Source organism: Lontra canadensis, unplaced genomic scaffold (genome assembly GCF_010015895.1).
Source record: "Lontra canadensis isolate GAN:19392208 unplaced genomic scaffold, GSC_riverotter_1.0 scaffold25, whole genome shotgun sequence".
In the NCBI taxonomy this organism is placed as follows: Eukaryota; Metazoa; Chordata; class Mammalia; order Carnivora; family Mustelidae; genus Lontra; species Lontra canadensis.
Genome location: NW_022631019.1, coordinates 3,904,003 through 3,926,246, shown reverse-complemented (window position 1 = coordinate 3,926,246; position 22,244 = coordinate 3,904,003). Strand labels below are relative to the sequence as shown.

Sequence of the window (22,244 nt, the reverse complement as noted above, 5' to 3'; positions counted from 1 at the left end):
GTCAGGATTGACCGGATTCCCTCCTTTTTTGAGCTTTATCCCCTCAGCCATTGATGAGCGCCCAGGAGGCTCCAAATACCACTGAGGCAACTTACGTTTCCTCTGGGTAAATGCACAGAAGGGGAATGGCTGGATCATGTCGTGGTTTCGGCTTTCATTTTTTTGGAACCTCCATGCTATTCTCCATGGTGGCTAAACCAGTGTGCATCCCCAGCAACAGTGCATGAGGATCCCTTCCTCTACAGCCTTACCAACAGCCGATCTCTTTTATCGTTTTGATAATAGCTGTTCTAACAGGTGTGAGGGGAAAGCTCACCATGGTTTTAATTTCATTTCCACAGTGATGAGTGGTGTGAAACGTTTTTCCGTGTACCTGTTGGCCATATCTCTCTTCTTTAGAAAAGTGTCTAGTCAGTTTCTTTGCCCGTTTTGTTTAAAAAAAAAATTTTTTTTAAGTAGGTTCCACACCCAACATGGGTTTGAACTCAAGACCTGGGATCAGGGGTCGGATGTTCCACCGACTGAGCCAACCAAGCACCCCACTTTGTCCTTTTTATTTACTTCTTTATTTAATAAAGACTTTACTTATTAATCTGAGAGAGACAGAGAAAGTGACAGTATGAGCTGGGAAGAGAGGGAGAAGCAGGCTGCGGTCCCATGAGCCCGAGATCACGACCTGAGCCGAAGGCAGACGCTTACCCAACGGCTACCCAAGTGCCCCTTCTTTGCCCATTTTAAAATCAGATTTTTTTTCACTGTTGAGCTGTGTGAACTCTTTATACATGTTTGGGATATTAACCACTTATCAGATACATGATTTGCAGATATTTTCTCCCATTTGGTAGGTTGCCTTTTCTTTCTTTCTTCTTCTTTTTTTTTTTTTTTCAGGATTTTATTTGTTTGATAGAGAGAGCACCAGCAGGGAAGAGCAGAGGGAGAGGGAGAAACAGGCTCCCCACAGAGCAGGGAGCCGGATACGGGACTTGATCCCAGGACCCTGGGTCATGACCTTAGCTGAAGGCAGTGGCCTAACTGACTGAGCCACCCAGACGCCCGTGTGTTTTCATTTTGTTGATGGTTTACTTTGCTCTGCAGAAGCTTTTTACTTCGGTAAAGTCCCATTTGTTTATTTTTGCTTTTGTTGCCTTTGCTTTTGGAGTCAGATCCAAAAAACCATCGCCAAGACTGATGGTCAAGGAGCTTACTGTAAGCCTGTGTTTTCAGCTGGGAGTTTCATGGTTTCCGGTCTTACATTCAAGTCTTTATCCATGTTGAGTTGACTCAAGAAATATCTTTAAGTGAACGTTTGAGAAGCCAAGTGAAGCTTCTTCCCGGTGTTCTGGGGTTCCCCTGGCCTCTGGTCAGGTTCCCATGACTGTTGCCCCGAGCCAGTGAGGCAGGGGGGGACAGCCCCACGACCAGAGTGGTTCTCGGTTCTCATAGCCAGCTCTCCCGCAGGATGAAGTGGTGGCACCTGCGGGTGGGCAACAGTCTGCTGTCAGTTACCCCAAGATGTCCATGCTCATTTGCTGAGAAAGTAACACCTTCCAGCTCTGTCTTGGAGCTTCCAAACTTCTTGCAGTCGGTTGGGTAAACATTCACCTAGAGGGTAGGATACTGCTGATGAGCTTGTATTGGTCATGTGCCAGGCACCGTGGCTGGGCCTGTTAACTGCATTATCTTGTGTGATTCTGTCCTCCCATCGTCAAGTGCAGTGGCTCAGTTATTATGCCTATTTTAAAGACAGGGAAGTGGAGGGAAGAGGAGTGAGAGTTTGGTCTGCTGCCCGGCGCACCCAGGTCTAGTAAGAGTGGGAGCCAGGAATGATCTTGGGGTCTGATTGGCTAGACTGAGCCGCTGAGCGGAGCTGTCAGGAGGTCATAGCCCCAAAGGGTGGCGGAGCTCTCTGGACCCAAGTGGAGGGTGCTGGTCCGGGGGGTGTGCTGGGGGATCCCCGGGAGTTGGTGAGCGTGCTGGGACTGTGGCCTGTGCTCTGCGGATCCTCTCTCCAGGCGTGAGGCTGGTGAAGGCAGATTTCATTAGCCTGGTTGTGCTTTGGGAAAGTGCCAGCTAGACTGGGGTTGCCCACTGTAGGAGCACCAAGCTGGTTTCTTGGGATTCCAGAGATTTCTTGGAGTTTCCCCACCACTGGCTGCCGACAGCAGGGATGTGAACATTTTTCCTCTTTGGGCCACTGAGGTGGCATTTCAGTTCCCCCCAACCCTGGAGGGCTCCCAGCTCTCGATCCGAGGCACCCAGCCCCCCTCAGGCACCCCTAAGAGCTCAGCAGGCCAGGGGCAGGTGGTGGCGGATGTTCCCCTGCTGACAGGAGTCTCAGAGCCGTGGCCCGTTTCCACTTCTCAGAGCAGCCGAAGCTGGGTGTGTTTTCCCCTCTGGGACTCCGATGGTGGCCTTCCACGGGGTCACAGCCTATGTCCTGGTGCTCATTCAGCCCTATAGGTGGCTGGGGAGCCTGCGAACCAGGAGGGGCAGGTGTGCTGGGAACCCCAATAGCCGTGCTTTGGTCTTGCTGCCTTTGCCGAAGGCCCCTGCTCTCACCCCTTCCCTGCTGGGTGCCTGTGGCCCCGGGGACACAGTCCTGCTGTCTGCCTCCTTCCCTCCTTCCCATGGAGATAGGACCCTTGTCTGGGGCTGTCAGAGCAGTGGCCCACTCTGACCAAACTTCCCCGGAAAGTTCCTTTTCCTTCTTCAGGAGGCTTTGGTCTCTTGGGACGACGTCTGGTTGTTGCTGTTCATGCGTGACACCCTTCCCAGTGGCCTTATCCCGCTGCTTCTCTCTCCTCCACCCAGGATCATGCGGCCGGATGATGCCAATGTGGCTGGCAACGTCCATGGTGGGACCATCCTGAAGATGATCGAGGAGGCAGGAGCCATCATCAGCACCCGACACTGCAACAGCCAGAATGGGGTAAGCGTCTGCGAGCCGCCACCCAGCCCACTTGGGATCACCTGAAGATTCCAGGCCCAGGAGGCCCGGCGTCCCGATGTGTGCGACATCGAGCCATTCCCGGGTCGGGACAAGAGTTTGCATGGGCTTCTCCCTTCCTTCGTCCCTGGGCCTTGGGAGCTTCTGGAACCCTGGGGGGGACCCGTTGGAATGGTGCTGGTTTGGGGATTCATCAAGGAGGGATGGGGGCAGCGAGAGAGTAAGCGGGGAGCTGGCTGAGAGCTGCATTTAAGTTCCTCCCCCTCCATCCAGAAGAGTCTTGGTTTCTAGAATGCCCTCCCCCAGCTCGGCTGCCCTGGGCCTAAGCCCTCCCCTGTCCCTTCAATGGGGAGGAGGCTGGGCAAGCACTGGCACTCTTGCCGGGGAAGCCCACCAAAGCCCGGCCAGAGCGCCCGGGAGGAGGGTCAGCTTTTCTGCTTTTGCAGCTTGGGCAGCTGGGGGGCATTTGGCCCATCTTCTCCTGCCCTGCCTCAAGGGCCGAGGGACCTGACCTTTCCTCTGGAGGCGGCCCAGCACCTTTGCTCGGGGGAGGGGGTCTGTCTTGCTCCACACTGCCACCTGGGGGCCAGTCGAGATGCAGTACCACTGGCTTCTGCGTCCCGGTGTCCTGTGTCTCCCTGGGCCTGGGCCAGCCACCCACCTCGAGGGGAGGAATGCACGCTCCAGTACGCCGGCTGGAGGGGGAAGGAGAGAGAGCCCTGCACAGGTGTGTGGGTGCGCAGGTGTGGGAACCAAGCCAGAGTGAACGTTTTAATGGGTAGACATGGGTGAGGGGGCCTCAGCACACTGCGAAGGAGGGGCTCACTGGCCCAGCTAGGAGTCCGGATTTGTTCAGGTGCCTGCCCTTGGAGTTGCGGGACAAACCAGGCCGTGTTCAGAGTGCGCCCTCTGGTGGCCGCTGTGGGGCAGGGCCTGCGTGAGGACCCAGCACCTGGCGGCCTGCTGAGACAGACAGTGAGGGTCCTGGCAGGAGAGGCTGGACCCGGGAAGGAGAACGTTAGGATGGGGGAGTGAGAGAGTTGGGGTGGGGTTGCGTGGTGAGGACCCACGTAACTGCTGCTGGGTAGTGAGTGCTTAGCATTTTGCAAAGCTCTGAAGTGGTTCTGCTCATATAATCCTCTCCCCCGTTACCCCCTGTTGCACAGGGGAGGCAATGGAGGTACAGAGAGCCTGCATGCTAGCCCGAGGCTGTGGGGGAAGCAGGGGGTAGGTCTGGGCCATGAATCCAGGCCTTGAACCTGTGCTTTGAGCCCCTGCTCCTCCCCATCCCATCCCTGGAGGGAGCCTGGGGGTACAAGAGGGATCGTTCTGATGTGTTGGCTTGGCGATGTCTCTGGATTGGTGGGCCCAGGATGGGGGCGTATAAGTTCCAGGCTAGGGAGGGTTTGTGAGCCCCAGGCAGCTCCAAGTGGTTAGACCCTGGCATGGGGGCCAATGCTGACCTCTGAGGGTCTCACTGGGTCTCTGGGTCAGGCAGGGGGACCCCCACCCCTTGAGGCCCCCACCCCGCTCCCCTGCAGGCCTCATCCGCTTTCTGTCTTTAGTATGTCATGTGGCCCCAGGGTTCTGTTGTCAGCTGGGACCTCTTGGTTGGCACCTTCTGGATGCTGAACTGGCCCCTTGACCTTGATGGGCCCCAGAAGACACCCTGGACCTGTCCCCAGGCTGCTCCTCCCAGACTCCCTCTCCTCTGTACATGACCTCTACGGCATCTGGTTACCCACACTGAAAACTGGGGACCTTCAGTGATCCCGTTCTTCCTCTTCTGTTGAGGGCACTGGCAGACAGTCCTATTGTGGCTCCACCTGCTCTGTAGTTCCGGATCTGAGCACCGTCTTGCTCCCAGACCTCATCTCCTGTGCCTTCCCCTTTATACTCCCTTGGGCCACACTGGCTCTCTTGCTTCTGTGTGACTGGCTGGTGTTCCTACCCCAGGGCCTTTGCACTGCCTCTTCCCTCTGCCTGAGCTGCTCTTCCCCCAGAATCTGCATGGCTCCCCCTCACCTGGTTCCAGTCTGGTACGTATGACCTCCACTGAGGCCTTTCCCGATGACCAGCTCCCTCCTTGCTCCTAGCTGTTCTCCACAGCACTGTTGCTCCTGGAACATTGTGTGCTTTGCTCATTTATCTTTGGTCTGCCCACCCCCTCCACCCCGTTAGAATGTAAACCCCACGAAGGGAGGGACTTTGTCTTTCACGTCCCTGCCGGATGCTCAGCATCTGGGTAGAGGCCTGGAGCTCGGTGGACTCGCTCTGGCGAGAAGGGCGTGTGTGGAATCGCCGTCCTATGGAGCATTGAGTAGGCACTTAGGGTGTACCAGCGACCACACTGTGTGCTCGACCTTTTCTCTCTGGAATCTTCCCAACTGTCGTCTTAACCCCACATTGTAGGCGAGGCGCAGGGGCCTAGAGAAGTTACACGACTTCCTGAAGGTCCCACAGAGTGGCCCTCTCTATGGTGGCATCTGCTGAAGGCGGCCTGTGTGGGAGTAGGGCAGGTGCAGCCCAAACAGTCATCGTAGTGAGAGGGAAACTTCTGGACCCGCTCACTCTCACGTTTGATGCCCACGTGTCTGTGAGAGGGGCAGCGCACCCCTTTCTCCGGGGGTCACCCTCTTGGATCCTGGCAGCAGCCCGCCGGCCCCACTAGCGAGTGGCAGAGCTGGGAGCTGAGCCCAGGGCCCTGCGCCGTTGCTTCTCGCTCTGCTCCTGAAGCCACTGTCCTGACTTCATGCCCCGTGGCTGCTCCGGAGCCCAGCAAGCACTGTGATACTGGTCACCTCTGGGAGCATGGCGGAGGGCCCTTCCTGGGGTAGACTCGTGAGAGTGCTCCCGGTGTGGGGGCTGCCCCTGCTTTAAGCCCCAGAAGCACAGAGGCCCGGGGCTGTGTCAGAGGCACAGGCAGTCAGAGGTGTGCTCAGCCTGGAGGCCCTCCTCCTGCGTGCAGGTGTTTGCTGGCTTGTGTTTTGAAACTTAGGGTCGCACCTGCTCTTTACAGAATGCCTGAGGCGGGCCCAGTGCCCTGCTGAGCCCTTGGGCAGCGGCTCACGGTCAAGTTGCCTCTGCCCTGGGTCCGGGCCCGTGCTGTCTGCACCCTGGTCTGGTGGAGAGCCCCCAGGCAGCCCACCCGTCTCTCTTAGGCTGCCCCGTGTGCGAAGGTCTCTGGAGCGGTTGCCCTGTAGACGTTCCTTCTCTCCTTTGGAAGCCAGCCGAAGATTCCTAAGAAGGGGCTTCCAACCCAGAAGAGCAGGGGTGAGGCCTCTGCTAGGCGTCCTGTGCCAGGCCTGAGGGCTTCCTGTGGCAGGTGTGTGCTGACAGCTTTCCCTGGGACAGTGTGGAGAGCAGCTCTGTCTCCTCCTGGGTCATCGTGTCCGTGTTCCGGGTCATGGAAGGGAACAGCACCGCCAGCTGCTCAGAGTTCACGCCACTCTGAAGTGCGGGGACTAGAAAGTCAGCTGGTCTGCTCGGGGTCCCTGCCCTACCCGCAGAGTCCTGGTCCCTCAGGGCCTGCTGATCCCTTAGCTCACACCTCCTGCTGTGCTCCCCTCCCCGCACCTGCCACAGCCTCCGCCCTGCTCAGTCCCTCCTGCTCTCCCCTCTGCTGGAGAGGGTGCACACGGTCCATACCTGCCTCCACCTTTCCACTCATGCCTCAGCTCAGAGGCTGCCCCCAGCCCCAGCGCTTCTCACACGGTCCCGTCCGAGCACCTGCCACCAGGTGGCCGTGTCCTGTTCGCTTGTTTATCATCCGCCCCCTGTCCGAACCCAAACTGAGGGCGGGCGATCCGACTCACTCCCCTGCATGCCGCACCGGGCCCAGTGCCTGGCTCCATGCCAGTAGCTGCCTCCTGACCTCCTGACCAGCCTCCGGTCCCCTGGTGTATCCGCACTCAGCTGCGGCCCAGAAGCCGATGACCCTCCCCCTGACGGAGTGTCCGAGGGTCACCTGCCCACACCGTTCACCTCCTTTGTCTCGGCATGCAGGCATCTTATCACCTCCTCCTTGCAGAAAGAAGGACACTAAGAGGGAGCTCAGGTCCCTCAAAGACTAAGCTGCAATCCCATGAAAAATTACTCACACGCACACACACGCACACACACGCACGTATGTTACCCATGTGTGAGTGTAGCCATACCAAAATTTAGCCTCTCTCCAGTGAAGACACCTGGTTCCGTGCTGTTTGGGGTAACAGCGCTTGCGTAATTCCACCAAGCCGCCCAGAAGTGGGGCTTCGGTTCCTGTCCTGCTGCGCTCAGCACATGCCTTTCCCGCTTTCTGCCGGTGGGTGGCGCCGTAACCACAGAAGTCTACTAGGGGTGCACTTTGTTTCAGTGTCCGTGTGACTTAGGGGGCAAGTCGTGGTTGGGGGAAAGCAAGGGCAGATTAGGGGGCAATTCGTGGGGGGGGGGAGTCGGTACACATTAGAGAAGCCACAGCCTAGCCCTGGAACCTTTCCCAGCCACTCTGCTCCCTTGCTTGCTGAGACCTGGCTCTGGCATGTTTATAGGAACAGAAACAGGAGGAACCCCCACCCCATGTTCCTGACTCACCCAAGAGGGGTGAAGGTGCAAGTTCTCTGACGTCCCTCCAGAGAAGCAGGTCCGGTCAGCTTGAGGGGCCCCAGGGCATTGGCACGTCCATGAGGCGGCAGGCGGGCTCTTGCACAGATAACCGCAGGAGGTTCCCCCGGGGCTCAGAGTGACTCTTACTACAAGCTCAGTGTCGCCAAACCTTGGATGAGGGGTACTGCGAGGACTAACTGGGAAGGCGAATACCAGAGCGGGCAGGGCCGGATGGACAGGCTCCTACCCCCAGCTCCCCATCCAGCTTGGGTGCGCTCAGCCTCCTGGAGAAGAGGGCTGTTTTCCAGGAGAAAGCGATAGATGGGCCAAGTGCTCTGTTTGGCAGTGAGGGTCTGAGGTCCCCCTGTTGAGAAGTACTTTCGGGAACATACACCAAAATGTCCTTTCAGTCTGGGAAACAGCCCCCGGTACTGAAAATGATTTACGTGAAAGGATACCCATCACAGGGTTGCTTATAGTAAGAAGCAAACGGACCCATCGGACCCAAGACTGTGATAATGGAATATTCCGTTCTATTTGGCCATTAAACACACTTTTGCAACGGAGGGTGTGTCCATTGTGGAAAGTGACAGTGACGTCTGTGGTGGAAACGGCCATGCAGAAGAACAAGGAAGTCAGGTTCAATAGAGAACAAGCCCCAGTGTAGACTGTCGCGTGCCCTCCAGATGGCCCTCCAGACATGGGTGTACTCCGTGGCCACGTCGATCCCTTACCAAGGGTGTCCTGGGTGGCTGGGGACCAGTGACAAACACACATCTTGTACCCTGTACCTGTTTCTTCCTTTGAGTTTTGAGTCCTGCACTATTTGAAGGATAAATAACAGTTAAACAAAGGAACACTGATTGCAAAGCATCGTTTGTAACACAGGCAGGTTATGTTTCCTTGTTTCGAGTGGAGGAAGAAGCAGGCTGGGGACACGTCCGTTGATGTTTGCACGGCCACATGAGCCTGAGTAACTGCAGAGGAGCTGGGAGATCCCGTTCTTGGGGAGAAGAGCCTGGGAAGGAAGATCCCGAAATAGAAAGCTGGGTTCTCTTCCGAAGGGAGGAGTGGTTTTCCCTCCTCAGTCTACTTCTCTGTGTACTTCCCAAATTTTCCATGATGAGTATGTCTTTTTTTACTTTTCATTATGGAAGTGATACACGTCTTTTGTAGAGAAATTAGAAAAAAGAAGCCACTCCCACCCTCACTGCTCAGAGAATCCGCTGTTGATTGCTTTAGGGTGTCCCGTGAGGCCTTGCTGTGTGTCCTGCGGTTTTGCAATTAGGAATGTGTGATGTCGAGAAATGGCGTGACTTTCACAGCGGGGGGAAGAAGGGCCGCTTTCGAGGAGTGTGGCCAGGGCTGGGGCTCACCTGTCTCTGGTCTCCGCAGGAGCGCTGTGTGGCCGCCCTGGCCCGCGTCGAGCGCACCGACTTCCTGTCCCCCATGTGCATTGGCGAGGTGGCGCACGTCAGCGCGGAGATCACCTACACCTCCAAGCACTCCGTGGAGGTCCAGGTCCACGTGATGTCGGAAAACATCCTCACAGGTAACTTCCGCACGCGTCTCACTGAGCCAGCTCTGGGTCCCCACCAGCAGCAGCCACAGCTCGTGCTGACAGGGGGCTTGGCCCTGACGCCCTCTGTGAGTGACAGTCCCTCCGTTCCCAGCTCCACCCCTGAGCAGACACTCCTGCCATCCTTGTTCTGCAGACAGGGACAGGTTAGGCAATGAGTGTGACCGCGAGCTCCCCCAGTGGGACTTGGGCTCCCCCCCGCCGCCCCCAGTGCGCAGACCTTCCCCTCCTGCCTTCCCCGGGAGGAGGCCCCGTGACCAGCTTCTCAGAGGCAGAGCGGTGGCAGTGGGCTGGGAGGGCACAAGCCACCCTCCAGCCCCCTGCTGTCTCCCCCCCACCCCACCCTCTTTGCTGTTCCCTGGATGGGGGCCACTGGCGGCGTGGGGGTGGGGGAGTGGGTCGCTGTCCCACCCTTTTCCCTGCACTGGGGCCCCCATCCAGGCTTAGGCTGAAGCTCCTTCTGCACCTTTGACTCTCAGTTTGATCTGAATATTCTCCTTCCCCCAGTGGTAACCATGGAAACCCCTTTTCATCCTCCCACTGGGCTCTGCAGGGGAGTGTGGCTCTGCTTTGCACTCGCTGCGGCTTTTTATAACCGGGCTGCTGATGAGGAAGGCAGGCCCCTTTGTCCCCTTGCTGCCGCCCTCCCTGCCCCAGGCCACCCTGTCGTCTCACATTGTCCCACACAGGGGACAGTCCACGCTGCTTCTGGAGGCGGGAGCTGCCTGGGTCCTTGGGTCTTCCTCCTCGTGCCCGTCCTCCTTCCTTGGCAGTGGTGGCCTGCAGCTGCCCTGCTGGGAGAGCTTACAGGGGCTCAGGCTTCTCCCCTCCCCGGGCCTGGAGCCCAGTTGTCCATCTGGAACATCCGGTGTCCTCAGCAGGCCTGGCCGCAGCGTGGTGAACGGTTTAGCCGAACGGGGGCCCGGGGCCCTGGAGCACGCAGCCTCCCTGTGCCCTGTGTTTGTGTCCAGGCCCTGGGGGAGCCTGTAGCTCTGGCATCTAAGGGACCATGGATGTCGCATGCCGCGGCCCAGAAAGGGATACCTGGACATGGTCTTCTCACCACGGGACCTTGGAGTCCCTGTGGCCCAGGCCTCGGGGATCGAGGGGAACTCATTGTCTCAGCTGCTGTCCATCTCCAAACGTCTTCTCCATCTGATGGCCGTCCCAGCAGTGGGGCTTTCTCATGGTGGTAAGCAGCAGGATGCCAGGGACTTCCGATGGGGACGGGTCCGCCTTCCAGATTTCTGGCCCCAGAAACCCTGAGGAACTGAGTAGCATCTCCCTATGGCGAAAGGGGAAGAGGCCCGGAGACGGGCGTTCTTGACTTGCAAAGCGGAGCTCAGCCCCTCAGCGTTGCGCCCCCAGCACGGTGACTCTCAAGGGGACATTTTTGGTTGTCACCATCTGGGCAGAGGGGCTGGCATCCGGGGCGGGGAGGGCAGGGATGCAGCCGCACAGACTGCACGCACCGGGGCCGGGGGTCCCCACCGCGAAGGGAGACCCAGTCCAACGTGTCCTTGTGCCGGACGAGGCTGAGAAGCCCTGTCCTCCTCCATGAACTCCGCAGGGAAGGAGTCATGCTTTCCTCTTCCCGGCAGCTTCTCTTGGCCCGCAGCCGATGGAGAGCTGATAATGCAGGCGAATGAGTGATGGAGTGAACGGGGCTGTCAGGGAGATGTGGGTTTCTGTCCAGAGACGGGAAGCTGACGGACGGTTTTGTCTAGAAGGACACGCTCCGCCTGACTTCTAAGGGATTGCTCCCACTGTGGGGCAGGGGCTTCTCGCCCGGGGCCGAGGTGGCGAGATGGCAGCCCTCTACCCTGCCCGAAAGGATGCCCCCAGCCCCCAGCACCTGGTCGCTCAGCCTTGGCTTCGCTCCTTCCCTGCAGGGTGGGCACGCAATGCTGACGGGCCCTGCGGGGGAGAGAACGGGTGGTGAGGAGAGGGGCTGCGGGTGTCCAGCCTCACGGGACGGGTGTGGGCTCTGTGACCCTACTGTGCTCTGCTTCTCCAGACGGGGCCTCCTGATCCTCAGGCCTCCCTATTACACGAAGCGGGCGACCATTCTTGGAGCCCCGAGGGCCGTGGCTGTTCTCCGTGTGTGGGTTCTCTTGCCCCATACCTCCAGCTGAAGGGCCAGGAGCCGCCTCTCTCCCTCCCCCACCACAGGTCCGTCTCTCTCTCATCTCTGCGTCTTTTTCTGTCATCGCCACGTCTGGGCATCTGCGTCTCAGTCGTCCTCCCTCTGTCTTTCCGAGTTTGGATCTGTGCAGATCGCTCTTACTCTGGGACCCCACGTTTCTCGAGGCCTCCCTCTCTGTCCTGACGTGTGTCTTTCTATCCACATGTCTAGAACACGAGGGCAGGGCTGGTGGCTGCCTTGTCCCCTGCGGTCCCCCCCACTGCCTACAACAGTGCCTGGCCCCTTGGACCCAGGGTGACTCTGACAGGGGACGGGGAGGAAACTGAGACCCCAGGAGGCAGGGGTCCCCTGTCTGGTGTGTCCCCCTCCTCTGGGGCTGTGCTGCCTGCCCAGAGGCAGCCAAGCGAGCACGCGCCGAAGCAGACAGCCGGCAAAACTCTGCCTTCGAGCACGCTCATTCCTCTCCGGCAACTGTCAAAATATTAAGCTAACCGGGACCTGATTGTTGCAAATTGCTCCAGAAAATAGCTGGGAGCGCTTAAGATTTTAAAAGAGGTGTTTTTAATGCTGCAATTGTCTTTTGATGGTTTTATTAAATGACGGAGAAAGTACAATTAGCATGTTTTGCCTCATTTGGCCTGTGGCGCTCATCTGGGTCTAAAGAAGGGCCACTCTGGGTTTCCATGGAAACCAGCTTGTCAGACTGGCTCTGGCAGAGTCAAACAGGAAATCTTTATTCCCAAAAGCAGGTTGTCAGATTCACTCTCAGTCAAAGTGCAGTGAAAATATTTTCCTTGTTACTGGCCTGTGGTTCCCAAGCACGGAGAGCCTGTCCTGATGGGGCTGGTGGTGCAGGCCGGGCGCCGGGGGCTCATCCTCCTGCGTGACCACAGGGCTCAGCTCCGGCCTTGGGGCTGTGTTCAGGGGCAGAAGCGAGAGGCCCGGCCCCCTTTGGGAAGGCACCAGGTCAGAAAGCACTGCTAGGAGAGAGCTCCACGACGGGCTTTGGAGAGGACACCTGGCTGCTGTCCACCCTCCCCGCTTGGCGTCCTTCATGTCCTGCAGTTTTGCTGTTCTCCACACGGAGGATCTTCTGTGTTGAGGAAGCTACATTTTAAGGCATCTTTGCAGACATTTCCCTGAAAGTACTGGGACCCCGGAGGCGTAGGTCTATGCACACAATAGCACCGAGTTGCTGTGTGACCCTAGGTAGACCCCTTGACCTCTCTGGGCTCCAGGCTCCTCCTACACAAGGGGGGAGGCGAGGGACCATGCGATCTCTGGACTTTTCTGGCACGTGGTTCTCAGCCCAGGCAGGCCTCCCTGGTAGGCCTAAGGAAGGTTCTGTTTCCTGTCACTTGGCCCACAGTGGGGCTGAGCAGCCCACTGCCCTTCTGTCAGCACTCCACACGGATTGGAGTTCTGAGTCGGTGGCCGGTGGCCACAAATCCGAGTGTCTGGGGTGAAGCCTCCCACCTTGTGGGACAGGCTTTGCCCAGGGGCCGTGCAGCCACGCCCCAGCTTGTGGCCCAGCCGCCGCCGCTCCCGGGGCTGCCCATGCGGGCTCTGGCTCCATGTGTCCCCAAGCCTCTCATGTCCGTGGGCCGCTGTCCTTTTGGCCCCCCTCTGGCAGGAGCTGTTAGCCTGTTCAGGAGGTGGACGTTCCCTCGCCGAGCTCAGGTCTGCGGGATCTGGTTGCAGACATTCGAGCTCAGCGGAGCCTGAATGCCCTGGCTCTGTCCCCTCTTCTCTGGGAGGTGGCTGGTGAGGGCCCCACCCGAGACCCCTCAGGCTTTTGGGCAAGTCGAAGGCCAAACTCCCCTCCTGTCAAAGACCCGTGTAGGGGAGGAGCCTCTGTGTTAGCAAAGGCTGGAAAGCTGTTCCCCAGCCTGTGATGGGAAGTCTTTCCAGCAGCCTCCAGGGGGCAGCACTGGGGTGGGCTGGGGCAGCTCCCCATGCCCTGGGCCCCGGCTCCCACCTTGCGGCTCAGCCCCACCTGCCCTGGGCTCCCACTGCACCATCACTCACGTGGTTTTTTTCTCTGAAGGTACTAAAAAGCTGACCAATAAGGCCACCCTGTGGTATGTGCCCCTGTCACTGAAGAACGTGGACAAGGTCCTGGAGGTGCCTCCAGTCGTGGTAAGGAGACCCCCTTCTGCTTCTCTCGGGGGCAGATGGCAGAGGCTACCCAGGTGTCCCAGGATAGCAACAGCGGGGGCTGGGGGCCGGCGCTGCCGGTGGACGGGGCTGTCCCTGGCGGGGATCTTCGTGCAGGTTTCACTCGTGGACGCCCCTCCCGGAGGACCCTTCCTCATGTCCCGACCAGAGTGGGTTGGGACCGTGCCAGGTCACGGGTCTTTCTGAGAGAATCAGGACCTCCCGACTGTGTGGCCCAGGCCAGCCACTCCTCATCTCAGCCCCTGACGAAACGGAGGCTAAGATATCTCGGTTTCCGCCTCGTCCCCTGCCATCCTTGGTCCCCTCACTGTGGTTTGCTGCAGACAGAACCATCTTTGCAGGAAGGGAGCCTGTTGTATTCATTCCCAGCCTGCTGGGCGTGCTTGGGTGGGCAGGCTGTTAGAGGGTGAAAGTCGAGCCGATAGAAGGATTTAGTTCCTTCTTTAATGTTACCCCTCCCCGCTCCCGTGGTGCCCAAGTCCCTGCATGTTTCTAAGACATGTGTGACAGCTCCTCGGTGGAGGCCTGTGGCTCTGTTCTCACACCTAAGCTGTTCTAGAGGAGCCATCCCGTGGCTCGGACGGTGGCTGCCTTGCCACGAGCATTTTCCTGTGCTCACGCAAAGAACAGATTTTTTTAAAAACCGTGTAACTGGGAACCACAGCCGTGGGCGCTGGCGCCTGCTCTTTTCGCAGTGAGCTCACAGAGAAGCTGGGTCCCGTCCTCCTCCTCACAGGGACGCTGGGTGCAGGCCCTTCCTGCTTGGAGGAGGCCTGCTCTGACTCCGCGGCCCACCTTTCCACTCCCTGCACCCCTGCAAGTGTGACCCTACGGGGGGCGCTCCCTGGAACTCCCCACCAGCCACACCTCTGCCCATGGCAGCCCAGGGTCTGACCCCACACCCTGCCTGGGCCCCTGGGGGCAGGCGAGGCCCGGGTGGCACGTCTCTCCAGGTCGGGATGGCGGCCTGCGGGGCTCTAGTTGCCACAAAGTCTAAATATTTAAAAAACTCTCTGGAGACAGGGGAGCCCTTTCCATGTTGAAGGGGAAAGGGTGCTTGGACCTTGGCCTGAGTTGGATGGGTGGCCTGTCCTTTGGTCCCACGAAAGAAGAGACATAGTGCTGCCACCTGATGACGGCGCTGGCGCCACCCGTCCTTGCACGAGCGACGGGTACGTTCTGCAGCAGCCTTGCCTCATCCAGACCCCAGTTCTGTCGAGGTCACGTGCACAGCTTCAGTTTGGACATACTGTTCTCCCCAGAATACTGCCCTCCCTTGCTGCCCTGCCCCACCCCACCCCCTCCCTCCCTCCCGCTCTCTCCCCTCCCTGCAGGGGGCTGGGGGCAGGACCCTACACTCAGGAGTGAGTGACTTTTCTCTCTGGAAATTACAAGCATACCCACCCCTGCTTTCATCTTTTGCGCCCGAGCCCTGGGTACTCGGTATGTCGCATCGCAGGGAAACACGACTAATTATTGAGCTGCTTGCGTTTTCGGACACCGCGGATTGTGGAAGTCTCCCACGGGCCCTTCTCTGGCTTCGGCACCTGATGCTACGCGTCCGGGGGTTGATGCTGAAGGAAGCTTCCAGGGCTGAACCCATAAGCTTTTGCTTCCTCTGGCCCCTCGGGGCCAGGGGGCTGGGGGGCTGAGAGCTTTGGGTCTTCCCGTCCTCCCCAGGGAGCACTGACCCCCACATCCCCGGGGGGGCCTGGAGCTTTCCCAGCCCCTTTGCTGAGCCGGCTCCGATAAGACAGAGACACTGACTCTGCCCTGCGGAGGCGGCCACGGAGAGGGTTCCAGATGGGAGAAGCCGCACAGCTCCCAGCTGCAGGGGACCCCGGTACTCAGGAGAGCTCGTCCCCCAACACGTGCAGCCCTGCAGAGAGGCCTTCAGTGGGTGTGAGATACAGGTGTGCTGTTTGCCTTGTCCTGATCCATCCTGGAAGGCTCCGGTGGCATTTATGCATCGCAGGCAGCATGTCTACAGGCTTTCTCATCCTGAAATCCTGCCGTCGACCTTTTACAGACCACTGTCCTTTCTTTGAGAATACACACATCTCTGTCCAGGGGTGTTTGTGTGACACATGTCTCTCAGGTGTATGTGTATGCCACGGACACGTATGTCACACGTATCACAGCACACACTCACATGTGCGTAGAGGGACCCTGTGTGTGTCTCCCTGAAGTCACCGGTGGTCGACCCCCCATGGCGGTGTCTGGTGTCAGATGCTGCCACTTGGCCCCACCCTCTTCTCCAGGGAACAGGGACCTCAGTATCTCTGCGGTGACCCGGGAGAGGCTGGAGGCATCCAAGAGCAGACGCTTGGGTTGTGGGTTTTTTTCTTTTTCCCGGTGTCAGAATGTGTGCTCAAGTTCAAAGAATGCCCAGGCTCTTGGACCCGTGGGCTGAGCTGGCTAATGATTCACATCCGCGGGGCTGGACGAGCCCTTGGGGGTGAGCGTGGGGTCCCAGCCCCACGTTGGGACTTCCAGTGGCTTTATCCCCAGAGTCAGAGCCAGCAGGCCAGCATTGGAAGGAAGCTGTGTTTCCTCTGTCTTCTTGGCTCGTGTCTGGCTGGGGCCGCGCCAGCCGCGTGCGAGGGCCTAGGCCCAAGTAGCGGGCTCACACGGCCAGGATTTATGAGACTCGGGAGGTTGGCTGTTTCTTAAAAAATATCTCTTTAAAAGGCATTTCTGGAGGACACTTGAGTGCAGCCATGAATTTCACCGGATAGGTACAGCACAGACTCTGCTTGCACGCTCTTTACTGTGGATGGTGGGACAGGAGGTCGCAGTTTATCTATGGAAGAAAAAGTTGAATCATCCACTGTAACTTAAACACTTGGGGTTTGTTTCTTTTGAACAGACTCCTCAGCTCCTTTCTTGGCCTCCTTGGGAGACAGGTTCTCAAGCCTCAGATAATGGTAATTAAGCCGCAGACTGGCGTTCCGACCCTGTGCAATTTGGAGCAGAGCCATAAGCAGGAAAATCAGGATGTTTAAAATGGGCTTTTGAAAGAAGGTCCAAAATTGTCATCTAAAGTGAACTTGCCCAAGTTGGAGAGGCTGTAGTGGGGTGTGGAGAGGGGCCCATGGGGTCCCTTCGTGCAGAAGCTTCTCCATCAGGTCTGCTGGAAATGCCACCTGAGGGAAGGCAAGGGCAGATGTCAGAGCTAACCGAGGGGGGGGCTGGCTGGGCCGCGGTCGGCAGGAAGGGAGAGGGTCTTCGGGGAAGCTGGCCACTGAAGACCGGGCCTGCGGCTTTTCCAGGGGGTCCCACACAGAGGGCGTGTGTATGTGTCCTACACTGGGCTTGGGACAGGGCCCTTGCTGTCACATCAGAGAAACCCAGTGTCTCCCACTGTGCCCTTGGGAACCCATTTTTGTGCCAAGTTTTATATTCATGTTTATTCTTAACTTCTTGGGTCCGAACACCTGTGATTCACGATGACAGCGTCGGTGGGACTGTCGTAGCTTTGGTGTGCGTTCCCGCAAGTGTGCAGCCTGTCGGACAGGCTGGGAGGTCCGCAGGGGCAGGGCGTGTTGAGGGCACGCGGGAACCCTGCTCTCCCCTCGCCCTGTCGTGTTCCCGTGATTCTGTAGTTCTGTGTCCGGGGACAAGTCCTAGGAAGGAAGGGGCACGTGTAAAACGTGACAGAGGTTGTTGACAAGATGTTGTTTGAACAGCAAAGGGCTGGGAGCAGGCCTGATGCGTTCAGTACTGGGTCCATCCCCCAAGTCCTGTTAGGCTGAGAAGTTGGGCTAATGCAGTCGGAGGGGGAAATATGGCTCCTTGGAAACGTGGCACATGGCACGGGAGAACTTTTATCTACACGTGGAGATGAAAACAATGGAGGAAACACAAAGTAAACGTTTGAGTCCGCTTATCTCTGGATACATGAGATTTTCACCTTCTGTTTCTATTTTTATATTTATTTATTTTTAAAAAAGATTTTATTTATTTATTTGGCAGCGAGATCACCAGTAGGCAGAGCAGCAGGCAGAGAGAGAGAGAGGGAAGCAGGCTCCTGGCCAAGCAGAGAGCCCGATGCGGGGCTCGATCCCGGGACCCTGAGATCATGACCTGAGCCGAAGGCAGAGGCCCAACCCACTGAGCACCCCAGGCGCCCCAGTTTTTATTGATTATATTAAGTCTTCCCAGGACAGGAATGGATGGCTCCGGTTGAATGCCTGGAGACCGTGCCAGGAGAGACTTGAGCCTGGGAGGCCGAGCCACGCCTGCGCAGGGAGGGCGAGGGGCAGGAGGCCAGGCTTGCTGCTGCTGGCCTGACCGTCTGCGCGCTCCTCTCGGCAGTACTCCCGGCAGGAGCAGGAGGAAGAGGGCCGGAAGCGGTATGAGGCCCAGAAGCTGGCGCGCATGGAGACCAAGTGGAGGAACGGGGACATCGTCCAGCCTGTCCTAAACCCAGGTAAAATCTGGGGTGCAGGGCGGGGGGTTCACTTCTGCTGGCAGGTGCCAGATGCGGCAGGCTCCTGAGCCTTCTCCTCTTGGGGTCGGTGCAGCCCCTCACTGTGCATGTGGTCCTCGCGGCCCTGTCCCCTGTCCCTGCAAACCCGTTCCCAGTAGCGCCGTGAGTGCTGAGGGGACGGGACAGCTCTGGGGGTCCCGGCAGGCCATTGGAGTATGAGGCAGAGACCCCACTGCGTGGACACAGCGAGCCTGTGCTGTCGTGTCCGTCCCGCAAGGTAGCTCTGGAGCACATTTTTTTTTTTTTTTATTTCTTTATTTGACAGACAGAGATCACAAGTAGGCAGAGAGACAGGCAGAGAGAGAGAGAGGAGGAAACAGGCTCCCTGCTGAGCAGAGAGCCCGATGCGGGGCTCGATCCCAGGACCCTGAGACCATGACCTGAGTCGAAGGCAGAGGCTTAACCCACTGAGCCACCCAGGCGCCCCTGGAGCACATTTTTTATGGGATTTCCAGCTCATAAAAAACAGGCAAATGGCAGCAGCTCTTTCCACGTTTCTCCTCAGCAGCCTGGCCCTCACGTCTGTGAGCCCGCGGCTTCCCCTCAGGCCGGGGCCTCCGGGTCGTTCCCTCCCATGACCGGCATCAGCCAAGTGTCCGCCCAGAACCCACACAGAGAGGTCCAGGCTGGTTTCCGTCCAGATGGGACTTTCCTCCCCAGTCCTTAGCAGGCTGCTGCCCTGGGGCTCAGACGGTGCAGGGCAGGGTCTCAGGAGGTCTGTCCCCCTCAAGGCCACCGTGAATCACTGGGTTGTGTGTCTCCACCGCACACACATGAACACACGTCATCCGAGGGGAGAGGATTCGAGAACATGCTGTGTTCTGTGTGGGGCTCCACAGGGTGACCCCTCAGGGTGCCCCGGACACAGGTGTGTTTGAGTTCCACGTTTTGGTCCTTGACAGCCGAGGACCTGTCCCGAGTAATCCCTTTCCTCGCTGATGTGCCCCCGTGTGCCCTGGGCTCCCCTCCCCTCACGCTATGCCCCAGCTCCCGCTAACCAGGACGACGGTGGACTCCAGGACACAGACTGGACTGGGTTTCTGGTCCCCCCACCTGCCTGCCCAGGCTTCAGGCCACATCCAGCATCAGGGCAGGGGGGCTGGTGACCACCCAGCAGCTGTGCGAGTGAGGATGGGACCTCCTGGGTTCGTCCACAGCACCTGTGTAGTTCGCACAGGATTCTGCAAATCTTTCTGTCCCCTCACGCACACCTCCCCCTTATACTTCTCACTCTCCAGCTTCAACCTGCCCATAGCAAAGGCCGGTGGCCTGTGAGTGGGGGAGTGTCTTCACTGTCTTTTCACATCTGCTTCTCAGCAGAAGCCAAGATGATAAATTACTTGTTAGTATTCATAAGACAGAATGTTGCTGGAATAGATGATCATTTTCTAACACAGTCACCCACAAGATGGGCCCGGGGTCACTCCTGATGACGGAGGGCAGCGACGATGCCAGACTCAGGCTCTGCTCTCAGGGGGCAGGGGCAGGCAAGCGTGCTGGTCAGGCAAAGACATGGGAGACTGCCAAGTGACGAAGGGAGAGGCGATGTCTTAGGAAAGGTACAAAATTGGTGCTGAAGGTATTCTGGAACAGAGAAGCTGGAGGGGCTGAACAGCAGCCCTCCCCCTAAAGACCTGTCCATCCCGTCCATCCCCCATTCTGGACTCTTATTTGCAGAAAGGGTGTTTGTTGATATGATTAAGTTAAGGATCTCAGGACGAGGTCATTCTGCATTACCCAGCTGAGTCCCTAACGCAGGGACCAGTGACTGTTCTCATTAGACAGGAGGGGAGAGATGGTGTCAACCCAGTGGCAGCAGGGATGGGCTGGGAGGAAGTCTGGGCACCAGGTGGGGGCTGCTGGGGCGCTCCTCTCTGTGGGCCCTTTCTGGCGAGTGCTTGGGGTGGGAGCCAGTCCTGGATGCCTCCTCTGACTGTCTGGGAAACAATATAACGCTCACGGTTTCCAGCCTAAGTCCCCTCATGCAGGGGTTATTTCCTGTTTGCTCTCCTGTCTGACTGTGAATCGGATACATAACGCTTTTCAGAATCTATGACTCTCCAATGCTTTAGTCAAAGGAGACACTCTGCATCTCAAGATTTCTTATTCTTTTTTTAAAAGATTTTATTTATTTGAGAGAGAGAGAGAGAATGAACGAGAACACACACGAGCTGGGGGGAAGGGAGAAGCAGGCCCCCCACTGAGCTGGGAGCCCAAAGTAGGCTCGATCCCAGGACCCTGAGATCATGACCTGAACTGAAGGCAGATGCTTATCCAACAAAGCCACCCAAACGCCCCAGAATCTCCTTTTTTTTTTTCTTTTTTAAAAGATTTTATTTATTTATTTGTCAGAGAGAGAGAGTGAGTGAGCGAACACAAGCAGGGAGAACATCAGGCAGAGGGAGAAGCGGGCTCCCCGCTGAGCAGGGAGCCCGATGTGGGGCTCCACCCCAGGACCCTGGGATCACAACCTCAGCCAAAGGCAAGCTTAACCCACTGAGCCACCCAGGCGTCCCCTAAATCTCGTTTCTTGATAGATTTTTACAAGCTTTTATTTTTATTTTTCTGTGTTCCAATAAGAATGCATCTTTCTCAGATGATTAGCTTAGGGACTAGCTTTTAAATGCTTCTTAAGGAAGCCATATGCCCATTCCTTGCTGTTTTTGAATGTGCCCTGCATTTCTGACCTCAGTGTCCCGGTAGAACTGGCCTCACCCTGGCAGGGCGGGGCTGGGCCTCTGCAGCCAGGCCTCCGGAGGCCCAGAGGAGGGCGGGATGGGGCCCCCAGGACCCGCCAGCGGGGCAGGTGCTCAGCAGGAAGGGCAGAGTGTGGGGTCGTCACTGGGGTCTTTGGAACACTCCAGCCCCTCCCTGGGGGAGGACTCCCCCCCGCCCCCGTATCTGCAGCCTTCTCTCAGGGTTGACACCAGAACCCCATTTGGGCACGCTGTTCCCTAGGCACTCCCTCACGGGCTTGACCTTATCCTTCAGGTGTCCTTTCAGAGAGTCTGGGCGTTCTTCAAAACCCAGCTTTTTGTTTTGTTTTGCTTTGTTTTCTCTATCCGACAAGAGAAAATACAATTGCCTTGAACTGTTTGATCCACAACCGTCAGAGGTCCAGCTTTGACCGTGGAGGGACTGTGTGGCCATCGGAGCCGTTTGGGGGCAGTTGGGTTGATGACAAAGAACCCAGCTCCGGCTGCTGGGCTGGGCCCGGGCTCTGCCCCAGTGTGGTCAGCCCGACCCCAGCCGCCCCCAAGAGTGCTTGGTGTGCATCTGGGGTCTCCCAGGATCTGACCAGGCCCCATCTTCCTGCGCCCATCAGCATTTGTTCTGGGGAGAGAGTGAGGCGTGAGGAGGCAGGGGCGGGGCAGTGAGGGACACGTTGTGGAGACTTGCGCTGCCCGGGTCTGAGTCCTACTTGTGCCTCCATGGGGACTTAACCTCTGCCACTGTTCCCCGGCTATTAACACAGGAGAGGGGAATTCTGGGTATGTTTATAGCCGTGTCGACACTCTCCCGTTGCTGCCCTGGGGACATCACTCGCATTCTGGGCGCTGCCATGATCATGAGATCCAAACACTAGGTGCCCTGCCAGCCACTGTCATGGCAGCCGCCCCCACTGCGGAACCCTGGGACCCCAGTGCCCGACATCGTAGAGGTTTATTTCTCGTGAAGTCCAAACCGGCTGTTCCTGATCAGGGGTTGTCCTGCAGGTGGGGCGGACTCGTAGCTGTGCATCTTTTTTTTTTTTTTTTTAAGATTTTATTTATTTGACAGAGAGAGATCACAAGTGGGCAGAGAGGCAGGCAGAGAGAGAGAGGGAAGCAGGCTCCCTGCAGAGCAGAGAGCCCGATGTGGGACTCGATCCCAGGACCCTGAGATCATGACCTGAGCTGAAGGCAGAGGCTCAACCACTGAGCCACCCAGGTGCCCCTGTAGCTGTGCATCTTGAACAGGTAGCTTTTGGGGTTACCTTGGAAGGGGAAAGGTCAAGGGCTCCCCCATCCGGGGTTCGCATGGTTCAGGCTGAAAGCGGGTAGCGTTCCGCTCGCGCCTCTCTGGCAGGAAGGCGGCATGCCGAGGAGGCTGGGCAGCGTGATCTGGTGTGCGTGGAGAAGGCGAGGAGAAGGGGCTGCCCGGTCCTGCCGGCTGACCACCACGTCCTGTTTCCTTCCCACGCCCACGTGGGGCATTTCACCCCGAACCTGTCCAGCCACTGCCTGACCTCAGGGATCAGGGTCTCGGATTGCATGTGGTTCCCATTGGGTTTAGTGGTGGTACCTTGTGGGTCAGTGGCCGGAGAGCAAACCGTGGG

The 22,244-nt window shown here is 58.0% G+C and overlaps 1 protein-coding gene across 3 annotated transcripts in view; it reads left to right on the top strand.

Annotated features, from left to right (window-relative positions):
- The window catches only part of ACOT7 (acyl-CoA thioesterase 7), a 92,036-nt gene that overhangs the window by 27,396 nt on the left and 42,396 nt on the right, over positions 1 to 22,244 (top strand). For all 3 annotated transcript variants that reach the window (XM_032863264.1, XM_032863265.1, XM_032863266.1), the window contains exons 2-5: positions 2,812 to 2,929; positions 8,927 to 9,083; positions 13,304 to 13,395; positions 17,752 to 17,866. In XM_032863264.1, the coding sequence (XP_032719155.1) occupies positions 2,812 to 2,929; positions 8,927 to 9,083; positions 13,304 to 13,395; positions 17,752 to 17,866 (482 nt within the window). The remainder of the gene's footprint in view (positions 1 to 2,811; positions 2,930 to 8,926; positions 9,084 to 13,303; positions 13,396 to 17,751; positions 17,867 to 22,244) is intronic.